Source organism: Galeopterus variegatus, unplaced genomic scaffold (genome assembly GCF_000696425.1).
Source record: "Galeopterus variegatus unplaced genomic scaffold, G_variegatus-3.0.2 Scaffold344, whole genome shotgun sequence".
NCBI lineage: Eukaryota > Metazoa > Chordata > Mammalia > Dermoptera > Cynocephalidae > Galeopterus > Galeopterus variegatus.
In genome coordinates, this window is record NW_007726455.1 from 174,874 (window position 1) to 188,085 (window position 13,212).

Below are 13,212 nucleotides of genomic sequence, written 5' to 3' on the forward strand. Positions count from 1 at the left end.
TCTGGCCAGACCTGAGTGTGCCACACCCCAACGGACTCAGCCTAGCACTGCACAGCCCAGACATCCAAGAAGGAACTACCTCAACCAAAGCTGTGCATCCTTCTCATAGCTATCTATCCTAGTGGCTGAGGTCCCAAAAGCCAAATTTGTCCACCTGAGACTCAGCAGAAGGAACTATGAAAGGTACATAGCTTTAATAAAGAGCCTGGAGGTTCTTCTAGGACATAAGCACCAAGCCTTGGCCAAGACCTGAGGAGCCCTCGTGAGAGCACTGTACGTCTATCTGCCAGTTCTGGAAGCTTTTACCTCACCTAGCGAGGGAGCTAACATTTATTGGTGGCTTTATGACAGCCACCATGCTAAGCACTGACATGTATTATCTTACTTAATCATCAAAGCATCTCTGAGAGATAAGTACTATTATTACTGAAAACGTGTGAGATCTCATTATTTGGTAAGTAGTTAGAGCTTAGGATTGAACCCAATTCCATATAATTCCAAAATCTGTGGTTTTTCTATGGTCCTACATTCTCCCATTTTTAAAGAGGACAAAACCAAGAAAGTGGATTATACTGTACACTGACTAAAATTATCCAAGCTGCTTTCTTTTCAGCCAGCCTAACTTCTTATAGATTCTAGATGTCTGCTTAGAACTTGTGCTAATATACATAACTGCCTACCACCCTATCCCAATGTGGTCACCCGTCCTCGCTCCAGCACAGCCTAGCACAGGCTCCAAGCTGTCCCCACCTTGGCAAAAGGTCAGAAGAACATTGGCTGATTCTTGCTGGCTCCACCCTTGGAATGCTAGGCACCTCCAACAGCACAAAGCAAAGCTCGTTTTAGGGTTACTGTTTGTTATCTCCTATGGAGACTTATAGAACCAGAAAATGTCATATATTTTAGAGAAGACTTCTACCTAATGGTCAGCATAAGCTGGGCCCAGACCAGTCACCTGGTGATTGTCAGTCATGATGAAAATTACTCACATTTTGACAGGAATCCTACCCAGGACCCTGGCCATTTGCTGTCCCTTAATGCCAACCCCCAGCAGTGTTCCCCTACCCACCTGCTCAGAGTCCCCCGAGGGGCTTTAGTGCCTCCAGCTCCATGGGTGATGCTGGAATTCTTGTTGGCAGTCATGGTCATTTCGGCCTGTCCCTTAATGCCAACCCCCAGCAGTGTTCCCCTACCCACCTGCTCAGAGTCCCCCGAGGGGCCTTAGTGCCTCCAGCTCCATGGGTGATGCTGGAATTCTTGTTGGCAGTCATGGTCATTTCGGCTCTCTGCAAACCCACAGCCCTGCAAAGAAGAAAAGGCCTGTAAGCCAAGTTTCCATGGTCAGACAAAAGCACCTCAAACATCTTCCAGATGACTTCCAAAACAGCCAAGAGGGTTTCTGTGGCAGGTGGTAGAAACCACTTTCCCACATATGTTTAACTCCATGTGTTACAGCTTAAGAGCCTCAAGAGACCTCTGGCCCATGGTAGAGAGAAGTCTTTGAGCTAACAGATAACTTATCACTTCACAGAAAATGATTTTAAAAACTCCGTATCTCTACCCCACCTCTCCTCATTTCTTAAGTTAGAGTTTCCCAAGCTTCTATCATTCTACACAGCCTTTATAACTTCTGCCATATTTGTATACCTCCTCACCTACTATTTATTCAATATTTTTATTGAATAAAGTTGAAACTGACTTCCTTTTCTTAAAAGAAATTTTAACCTTGTTTTAAACAATAAGCCATTAATTCATTCAATATTCACTGCAATTTCAAAGGCAAATGCAATCCAGCACAGAATAAAACAGTCTCTGCCTCACGGAGCTTACATCCTAGTGGGGAGGAACAGACAATAAGCATGTATGTATTAGTGGGTGTGATACATAAGTGTACATTTTTGTATGATATGTAAGGTTATGATAAGTGGTATGAAGAAAAAAAATGAAGCAAGGTAGAGGGATAAAGAATGAAGAGGGTGTGTTATTTTAAATAAGATGTTCAGGGAAGACCATTCTGATAAAGTGATATTTGAGCAGACACCATGAAACTGTGAGCTAGAAGTGCTAATCATATTATTTCTAATACCCATTAAAATAAAATTAATATACAATAAGGTACTTAAATATTTACAAAATAAAAAAATGTCTGTTCATGTAGCATACACAGTTAGCTAACATATCACCAGTGGTAATAGCACCATCCTTCAGGGAATATTATTTTATGCCAAATAATGAAAGGAAGAAAAAGATTAAAACCTAAGGGTACATCCAGATTGGAAAGAAGAAGTAAAATATTCTCTATTTGCAGATGGCATGATTTTATATGTAGAAAATCCTGAGGATTCCACCAAAAAAAAAAATTAAACTAGTAAATGCACTCAAGAAAGTTTGCAGGATACAAAATCAATATAAAAATATCAATTTCATTTTTATACACTAGGAATGAGCAATCTGAAAATGAAATTAAAATAACAATTCCATGAACAATAGCAGCAGAAAGAATAAAACACTTAGAAATAAATGTAACAAAAGAAGTGCAAGACTTGTACACTGCAAACTTCAAAACATCACTGAAAGAAATTAAAGTCATAAAAAAATTGGAAGACATCCGATGTTCATGAATCAGAAAACTTAATATTAGCATAAGATGACAATACTACCCAAATTAATCTATAGATTCAACAGAATACCCATAAAAATCCCAACTGCCTTCTTTGCAGAAATTGACAAGCTGATCCTAAAATTTTATGGAAGTTCAAAGGGTCCAGAGCAGCCAAAACGATCTTGAAAAATAAGTATAAAGTCGGAGACTTGCCAATTTCAAAACATACAGTTGGTCCTCCACATCCGCGGGGCCGCATCCTCAGATTCAACCAACAGCAGATGGACAATATTTTAAAAAATTAAAAATAACAATACAATAATAAAAAATAATACAAACAAAAAACACAATACAGTATAACAACTATTTACACAGCACTTACATTATATTAGATGTTATAAATAATCTGGAGATGATTAAAAGTATATAGGAGGATATACATAGGTTACATGCAAATAATATGCCATTTTATATAAGGGACTAAGCACCTACAGATTTTTATATCCTTGGGGAGTCCTGGAACCAATCCTCCACAAATACCAAGGGATGACTATACTACAAAAATATAGTAATCAAGACAGTGTGTTACTGACATAGGAATAAAAATAGAGATCAAAAGAATAGAATTGAGAGTCCAGAAATAAACCCTTACATTTACGGTTAATTGACTTTCAACAAGGATGCCAAGACTGACTATACTACAAAAATATAGTAATCAAGACAGTGTGTTACTGACATAGGAATAAAAATAGAGATCAAAAGAATAAAATCGAGAGTCCAGAAATAAACCCTTACATTTACGGTTAATTGACTTTCAACAAGGATGCCAAGACAATTCAGTGGGGAAAGAGTCCTTTCAACAAATGGTGCTGGGAAAACTGGATATCCATATACAAAAGAATAAAGTAGAACCCCTACCTCATACAACATACAAGGGTACTTCAAAAAGTTCATGGAAAAATAGAATTGAAAGATAATAAAAATCTTTCCATGAACTTTTTGAAGTACCCTCATATAAAAATTAACAAAAATGGATCACAAACCTAAATATAAAAGCTAAAATTACAAAAGCAATGCTTAGTAGAAAAGGTAGAGGTAAATCTTTGTGACACTAGATTAGGCAATGATTTCTTAGTATGACACTAAAAGCACAAGCAACAAAAGAAAAAAGACGAATAGTATTATGTCAAAATAAACTTTTGTGCTAGTAAGCAATACCATCAAGAAGGTGAAAAAACAACCCACAGTAAGAGAAATTACTTGCAAATAATGTCTGCTAAGGAAATTGTATCCAGAATATATAAAGAATTCTTACAATTCAATAATAAAAAGATAACCCAATTAATAAGTAGACATTGAATTTGAATAGACATTCTCCAAAGGTATAAAATTGGCCAATAAGCACATGAAACAATCCTCGACATCATTAGTCATTAAGGAAATACAAATCAAAACTACAATGAGATACTACTGTATATCCACTAGGATGGTTATAATAAAAAAAAAGGATAAAAACAAGTGCTAGTGAGAGTACAGACAAACTGGAACCCTCATTCATTGCTGGTGGGAATGTAAAGTGGTGCAGCCACTTTGGAAAACAATTTGGCAGTTCCTCAAAAAGTTATACACAGAGTTACCATATGAACCAGCATGACACACTCCTAGGTATATATCCAAGAGAAATGAAAACATATGTCCACACAAACACTTGTACACATTTATGTTCATAACAGCGTTCTTCACAACAGCCAGAAATTGGAAACAACCCAAATGTCTATAAACTGATGAATATATAAACAAAATGTGGTATATCCATAGATATATAGTACAGAATATTATTCAGACATAAAAAGGAATGAAGTACTGATACATTCTACCACATGGATAAACCTTGATTTCCCTTTTCTAAAATGTCCAGAATAGGCAAATCTATAGAGACAGAAAGTAAATTAGTAGTTGCCTAGGGTTAGGTTGAGGGTGGCAGAAAGAGGTATGACTGACACGAGTATGGGGGTTTCTTTTGGGGCTGATAAAAATGTTCTAGAATTAAATAGTGGTAATGGTTGCACAACACTGAATATATTAAAAAACACTGAATTGTATGGATGAATTTTATGATGTGTAAATTATATCCCAGTATACGTGTTAAAAAATTTTTTCTTTTTAATAAAAACTTAAGCACTAAGAAAACTTTTAAAGTGCCTTGGAAAGTGGTGTGAGAGACAACACAATTGATAACATCAAACATATTTCCAGTGTGAATGTGCACTGTGGCTTGGGCTAACACCACCACAGAAGCCGAACAGTTCACGAACAGTAGTTCTCTCACTTCAACTGGCATCCTCATCACATTGACCAAAACGAAGTGGATCTGGACGTAAAGTTAAGAAAGGTAAACATATCTATTTTTGGCCACTAATGACCTTAATATTGGAGATCATCTTATTTACTACCTTGGTGCAAATAAGTAATTGGTCTCAGTGATAAAAATAAGTCAAACCCTAATTCTTGCTATCATTTATAGAGGTCTTTCCCAATTTCAACATGAAATGCACTGTCTCTAATTTCTTTAACTTTATGTAAGCTCTCAGGCTTGTGGTCTTGGTGATGGTGGTAGTGGGTAAAGTAGCAGTCAGAAAGGGAGGAAGCAGCCAGCAGGCATAAGGGCGATTATCTGATAGTAACAGCAATGAAATATCCCTCCGAAGTGAATGCTGCAGATACTTTTGGAAAAAGGAAACCAACCCTGAGCCCCACTTTTATCCTTTATAAGTGGAGAAAAGCCTTCCCTGCCAGTTGTGGAAGAAAATCTTTAAAACTTAAGTACGTAACATTAGCGACAATGGTGATAAGTCAATCTTGCCACCATGGCATCCAGCTCTGGTGAGATAGTCTCTTCCTGTACCAGCCCATTGCCAAGTTAATTGCTTGGTATATAGCTATGTGTGCAACAGAAAGGGAGAGAACAGGCAGCCTCTGGAAACTTTCTCAGGCCAGCTTTCAGGGTCCTCAAGGAGCACAGTGCTACAAGAAATTGACTTGCGAAGCATCAGCTTTCAGCTGTGCCCATGATAGTAATGGTCACAATAACCATCATCCCACAACAAAATAACACTTGACGCACTCTATCACCTCTTCAGGGAAAGGGCAGAAGATTTGTCAATGACCAGAAACTGAAATACATTAAAAGAACATGATGAAAAACATATTCTTTCTTTCCCTAAATGTCCCATATTAAAAGGGTGGACCCACTGCTCTGATATGCTATTATGTAGTTGTGTATGAGAACGCAGCCAACTTAGTAAGGAGGAAATGTGTAGCTGACTTTGACATTTGGATAGGCCAAGAAGAAAAATCCTGTGAAGATATAACCAAGAGAGTAGCAGAACAAAACTGCTCCCAGGCCATGGCAGGGACCCTTAGTCACATTTTCGCAAGAGTACAGCTGCCATTCTCAGAAGTAACCTAGGAATTCAGGCATCTTGGGCAGGCACTGCTGAGAATCCCAGAAGGGCCTATAAGGTTAGAAGAACAGAGATGACAACTCACCATCCTGCCCACCACCTGCTCTCTCTGTGCCATGTCTATCAGGGTCAGAGAATAATTTGGCAGCTTGAGGAGCTGAAGGACAGACTAACTCTTTACACCTAAAGCTCAGGCTTGAGCACTCTCACTATGATGGCATCCTAAGTCCCAGGCTCTCATCTGTGCTTTCAGCCTGATACTTGTCTAGTCAGGCTGCAAGGAAAAGAGACCTCCTAAGCAGAGGAAATGCCTGCCCACTGGTAATGGAGCAGAGAAGCAAGGGGGACGAGACGCCGTTTTGCTAGTTTTCAGGCCTATCAATGGCAAACTCCAGGCAGAAACTGCATGTTGGAAAATAAAATTGTTCAATTAGCATCTACCACAAATCACACGTTCCTCAAAAACCCAGCTCTGACAAATTATAGACCACTGTCTTAACAGTTACAATCCAGAGAACAGAACATAGTAAGGGTACCCCTGGAAGTTTTCTACAAACTCTGTATTCAGACAAAGAGACTACAGTCCAAGGCACTTGGGATGCAGTAGGAAGAACACCTGAGTAAGATGACTGAGTCCAACCCTGCCTCGGTCAACTGCTAGTTATGTGACCTTGCACAAGTGAGATTCAAACACTTACTTTCTTACTATAACAGCAAAAATAATACCAACATGACCTACCTCCCACAATTGCTATGTCTGGCACATAGAAGCTCAATAAATGGTTTTTCTTCCAAATCATGCTTCTCTGGGTATTAGAAAGACAACCTTTCCATTCCCAAGCCTGAGTCATTTTTCACACTCCCTGGTACTGCCGTTCAATCCATTTACTCTATGCCAGGCACGGTGCAAGGTGCTAGGATATAAAAATGCCTTGGTGGAGCTAACTGTAAAGGAAGAAAAGTCAAGTAAAAAGTGGACTCCAAGATTGCCTCATAGGGAGGTGACATTTGAATTAAGCCTTAACCTGTTTGTTACCCACAGTAAGAGGACCTAAGGAAAAGCAAAATTACATTTAATATGAGACATGTTGCTAGATTCTTCATATAATTATAATAGCTGAAGATATAAGCACTTCACATGTATTAAATAATTTAATCCTTTAACAACCCTGTAAAGTAGGTACTATTATTTACGCATTACTAAGGAAACCAAGATACAGAGTAGTTAACTAGCTTGCCATAAGTCACACAGCTAGAAAGCAGCAAGGCAGGGATTTGAGCCCAGGTGGTCTGCACCAGTGCCCCAACTCTGAGTCAGAACCCTATATTGCCTCCAATTATCTTCTAATTCAGTTCTCATCATTCAGTTCTCACCATTCTACAAGGTAGTGTTACAGCCTCATTTTTCTGATCAGGAAATTTAGGTTCAAAGAAATTAAATGACTGGTTCAAGATCACTCCTCTAGTGAAGGGACAGAGCAAGAATGTGGACCCAGCTCTATCTGACTCCATTGTCCACTTACTTTCCTTAACATCAAAGAGTCACTTATTAAAAATGCAGAGTCCCAGGCTTCACCTCCACCACCTGAATGGGAATCTGTGGGGATGGGGCCTATGAATGTGCATTTTTAATAAGCACTTTAGGCTAGTCTTATACTCCCTTAAGTATGAAAACTTGTGTCCTATGGCATGCTGTCTAAGGACTTAGAAAGGTACGACAAGGAGTCACTACTCACTACCTTCCCAAGAGTTTGCCCAGCTGTGAGCAAATAAAAGATGGACACTTGGCTCCTCTCCCGCCCCCCCAGCTTATTCCACTCTGCATAGAACCACTGGCAATCAGCAACAAAGGAACAGGTATATCACTGGATCCAGTGAAAGCATTATCAATGTCTCATCCAAACAGTTTCCTCAGTCTTCAGGTGTGCTCAGGGTTATTGTATCTCAAAACAATCCTTCCTACCACCCACCCTGGTAGGAACAATCTGTTTCCTCATTTTTTCCTTACTTCCAAACTCCTGGGAAAAAGAGTTTATACCAGAAGTCATAAACATGTAGTATGTAAGAGCAGACATGTCTCACTTGGCCTTCCCTTTATTTTAAATAATTTGAATTAGTTGCCAAAAATGGAAGAAATCAGGTAAGTGCAAATAAAAATTCAGATTCTAGCTTCTCTTGAAAAATGAGAAAATATGCCATTACTATCTATTTCTGTATGGCAACAGTTGGCCAGAGCTGAGTACAAGTGGCCCATTTAGGTTCAGCGAGCTCTCTCCAGTTCAGCACCAAACCTCCCCACCCAGTGTCCCTGCCTCCCCAGTCAGCAGTAAGTGCTTCAGCTCACTAGCCTATGTCCCAGCCAGGAGGGTCAGGAGGTACTCTGTGGGAAGCAGTCACACACAACCTCCTGGATGGTTAGGCACAAGCAGTGCGGGGAAGAGGAGCCTAATGTACTGCAGGGCACAGCCTCCTGGCTGCTTGAAGCCCTCCTTTTTTCCCTCATTGCCACAGGAAGAAAGACCCTCTGGAAGGCTCCCTGCTTTTGCTCAGGCCAGCCTTCATCTTAAAGCTCTCTCTCCAGCACCCTGAGTGTTCCTTCTCCCTATAATCCAGTCCCATCATCCAATCCACAGATGCTCTCCCAAAGGCCCACGAAGAGACTGATTATAGGTCAGTCTCTGAAGGGAGCTTTTTCTAAAGAGTACCCAGTCTCTAAGAATGAACCTTCCCATTCTGGAGTAAAAGAAACCCATCTCCCCTTGTCTAGATGACATTTGTAAATATCCATTTGGTACTTTTCTGCAGGCATAATTGTGGACCTGACAGTATGCCTTGCCCCTGAGGAAGGAGACATGTGAGCCCTGAGAAAGATGAGGGAGAAATGCAAGCTTAAAGTTGCCATTGAGAGGAAGCATAAACCCTGCCAAGCACTCTGCTTTACTAGTGCAGGTAAGAAGTCAAGACACCCAACAATGGAAACCTCTAAACCACGTGAGAGAATTTCTGCTGACATCTGTGTTCCACTAATTTCCTACGCTATCTGCTCATGTGGAAATTATAGCTTAAGAAGTAGCTCAAAGGGACGGGACAGTAGGAATGGGAACTGAACTCTTGTGTGTGTTTTGAGAACTTGGTTACAGCCTGGCCACCGCAACAATTCCAGTACAGTTACCGTATGGTGTGCAGCTGTAGTCTGACTGCCCTGAGATCAACCTGCCCACTCATCCTGCCCAGCAAACACCTACTCAGACCCTCTTTACCTTTTTACTGCCCCCTTCCTTACCTACAGGCTCTGGCCAAGGAGATAAGAAACAGACTGGCAGCTCCACAGAGGGCCTCAGTCTTTAATTTCTTCCTCCAAGAGACTCAGCAACCAATATTGGCACTCATGTTCCAAGTTCCTGCTCTGTCCCTTCACTAGGTGAGTGATCTTGAGCTAGTCATTTAATTGAGAACCAGGCAGTCTCCTGACCAACCACCTGCCTGGATTTCGAAGGGATGAAAGGGCTCCTAGAAACAGACTAAGAAAGGAACCTGAGAACAGCTTTGGCCCCTTTCTTTCCATCTTCTTGGGGCTGCCTTTTTCATTCTCTCCCTGCCCCACCTCTCCTCCCCCCCACCTACACATACAACCCAGAGTCACCGCAAGCTTCACAGAGGGTCATAATTAGAATAAGTTCCTTTTAGGTGCCCAAACCAGAGTTCTCAAAAGTGTGAGCTTTCCATTCTTCCTTTCTCTCCTGCACAGTTGTCCCTGGATTGGGGTAAGGTGGGAAGGGCTTTCCTCACCTTTCATAGCTCTTCATTAACTAAGCTTTAGGCCTTGCTGTAGCAGCTCACTTTCACAGCTTCTCTGTTCTCTGCCATTCCTAGGAAGTCAGCGATCCCACTGGTCTCCTGACACCCTGGTTTCCTTTGTCCCCATATAGCTGAAAAAGCTGTAGAGCAGTGCTAGTTCTCAGTTTTTTCAACAACTTGTAGTGCTTAGCAAAGAGTTCTGCACGGAAAAGGTGCTCAAATAAATGCTGACTAACTTGTTAACTGATGACAAAAGAGGGTTCCAAGGAGCCAAAGGCAAGGATAACAAAGAGCCCTGGCACTGGCCACGTCCTCTAAGGTGCACTCCCACTCTTCCAAAGTCACAGCTGCTATAAAACTGATGAAAGAGTTTTTCCCAGCTATCAAGATTGTTAATGGTCAGTACTGTCACTGGTAGGACTTTTCCTCCCCCCATCAGCCAATCTTGGCTTCCGATCTCCTCACAAGTGTCCCCACTGTCTTCTGGGTCCTGCTGCAGCAACGAGTTCTCATCCAACACACCTACGAGAAAAGGCTATTCCAGGAAAACTTGTCGTAACATGTTGGCTGTGTCCTTCCTCATCCCTCTTTTCTTCTTCTTTCCTGATTCATTGGTCATCTGCCCACTACCTTGTCTTTGGATCTGCTGTGCCTAAAAATAAGGGATTACAGGGAAAGGGGAAAGAGTGGGCTCAAAAGTTTGGCTTGGGTGGGCACCAAAGCTTTAGAAAGGGTGTGAGGAAGGATTTTCTTAACTTCTTTCTGAAGCCTTTCCTGACCCTAAGTCCTGACCTCGTTCTTACCCTTCCCATGCTCTCTGATCTAGTTGAACTCAACCTGACTGATGGCAAGATGCCTCTTCAGCTCTAGAAAACCATCACCCATAAGCTGAACCTCCATAGAGGAGGACTAGGAAATAACAAGGGTTAAAGGGACCGGGAAAGTCTCAAATACCTGTGTTTTCCCATCTTCAGCATGGGGAAAATGTTCCACCTCTGTGATAAGAACATAAAGATCAATGCAAGGCCATCTATAAAGAATAGAGGATACTCAGAACCCAGAGGAAACACACTGGACGTCTTTGCGCCAAGAGTTTAGCTTCCTTCCACCCTCAACATTAACACCTCCTCCCTCATCCTCACTCTTTTAGCTGACTTTGCTTCCTATTTCATCAAGAAAATAGAAACAATCAGAACAGACCCTCAATAAGCTACCACCATCACATTTATCCACCAGCATCAGTGAGATCTTGTCACTCCTCTGCTCAAAACCTTCAAGAACATAGCTCCCATTCACTCAACGAAAAACCAAAATTTTTACAATGACTTATAAGGCCCTTCATCATCTGGGTCCCTATTATATCTCTGGCCTCGTTTCAACTAGTCTTTCCCCTTTACTCTCTCCATTCCAGCCACACTGTCTCCTTATGTCCTGAAACACACCAGCACATTTCCACCCCAGGGCGTTCACACTTGCTATACCCTGTAACTGGAACACACTCCCCCAGAAAGCCTGCTCCCTCATTTCCTTCAGGTTTTTGGTCAGATGGCATCTTCTCGGTGGGGTCTTCCATGACCACACTATAAACAATTAAAACCTTTCCCCACTCTGCTATCCCTCAGCACTCTTATCCCCCCTTTCCTGTTTTATTTTTCTCCATAGTATTCATCATTATCTAACATACTACTCTCCTTCTCTACTTATTATGTTTTTGTAAGCTCCATGAGGCTAAGCATTTTTGTGTGTTGTGTTCATTGCTGTATCCTCACTGCCTAGAACAGACCCTGGCACACAGCAGGCTCTCAAGAAACATTTTTTGAATGAACAAACATTTGCCACCAGCTCAGAGCAGCCCTCCCTAGACAGGGTGGGCAGTTTTGGGCTCCACTGTCCAGGCCCATCTCTTCCATCCCCACCAGCTTTCCCAGTGAAGGGTCTGACCTATCTGCAGCAACCACACCCAGTCAGAAAATTCAGAAGGGGGCCAGGACCTCTTGGCACTCAAAAGATTCTAGGCAAGGGTGGCTTCCGCCCAAGAACTCAACAAAAATTGCTCTCTGAAAAGATTACAATGGTTTTCCTATTGTAAAATGCAAAGGTCCTTTCTCTGGGCTTAATGAAAATAGGACCTTCCTTTCCTAATGTCTACTGTTTGGGATACTACTGATCAGCATTTCCTGAAGCACTGTAATGTAATTAACTCCCAATCTGGAGCATATGCCCTGGGTGTGGAAGATCTTTATATTCATCAAAAGGGGACACAGGGTAAGAAAGGTTGAGGAATACTGTAGGAGAAGTAGAGAAAGAGAGACAGGTGTTGGTACCTCAGGCTTTCATTTGCTTACTTACCTGAACCCTTTGAGGGCATCTTCCCAACCAGGCCCTTATATTACTGTGCTGTGCTCTGCTCCTTGCCCTTGAGCAGCTCTCCATTCTGCCTCAGACAGACAAGTGAAGATTCTAGTACAATGTAACAAGAGCTGTGATAGAAGTATGAACACAAAGCTCTGGGAGCAAGGAGAAAGACACCTAATTGGGTGAACAGAAGGGATGTCGGGGAGGGCTTCTAGAGGAGACAGGAAGTGACATGGGGCTGAGTGTTGCAGGACTTGTAGGAGACAAGGAAGGCACAAGAAGAACACTGCAAGTGGGAGAAAAACCATGAGCAAAAGCCAAGGAGACATTGGAGCAAGCAGAGATTTTTTAAACAGGATACAAAAAATGAGAACCATAATGCAGAATATTGATAAATTAGACTACATTAAATAAGAACTCTGTTCATTAAAAAATGCCATTTAGAGAGTGAAGAGGAAACCTACAGATTGGGAGAAGATATTCCCAGTAGCTCTATCCAAGAAAGGACTCATATCCAGGATATATGAACTCCTACAAATAAATAGAAGACAATCCAAAAGAAAAATGGCAAAAGACCAAAACAGATACTTCACCAGAGAGGTTATAAGAGATACATGAAAAGGTATCCAACTTCATTAGTCATCAAGGAAACAAATTATAATCACAATGTGACACCATTACTATACCCACTGGAATGGATAAAATGAAAAAGATAGAAAATATCTAGTATTAGCAAGGATGTGAAGCAACCTGAACTCTCAAACACTGATAGTGGANGAAAATATCTAGTATTAGCAAGGATGTGAAGCAACCTGAACTCTCAAACACTGATAGTGGAAGTGTAAATTAATCATACCACTATGGAATAACATTGGGTACTACATACTAAATCTAAATATATGCATACCCCATGACCCAGCAATTCCTTTCCTAGGTAGATACCCAACAGAACTACATACATATGTGTATCAAAAGACAAGTATGAACATGCTC

At 41.2% G+C, this 13,212-nt stretch overlaps 1 protein-coding gene across 5 annotated transcripts in view; it reads right to left on the reverse strand.

Moving 5' to 3' along the window:
• The window catches only part of ST5 (suppression of tumorigenicity 5), a 159,615-nt gene that overhangs the window by 52,051 nt on the left and 94,352 nt on the right, over window positions 1-13,212 (reverse strand). For 4 of the 5 annotated variants that reach the window (XM_008567779.1, XM_008567778.1, XM_008567780.1 and 1 more), the window contains one exon: window positions 1,198-1,302. In XM_008567779.1, the coding sequence (XP_008566001.1) occupies window positions 1,198-1,277 (80 nt within the window). In that variant the 5' untranslated portion in view covers window positions 1,278-1,302. Of the gene's footprint in view, window positions 1-1,069; window positions 1,150-1,197; window positions 1,303-13,212 lie in introns of those variants that run through there. The other variant, XM_008567777.1, reaches the window with a different exon arrangement.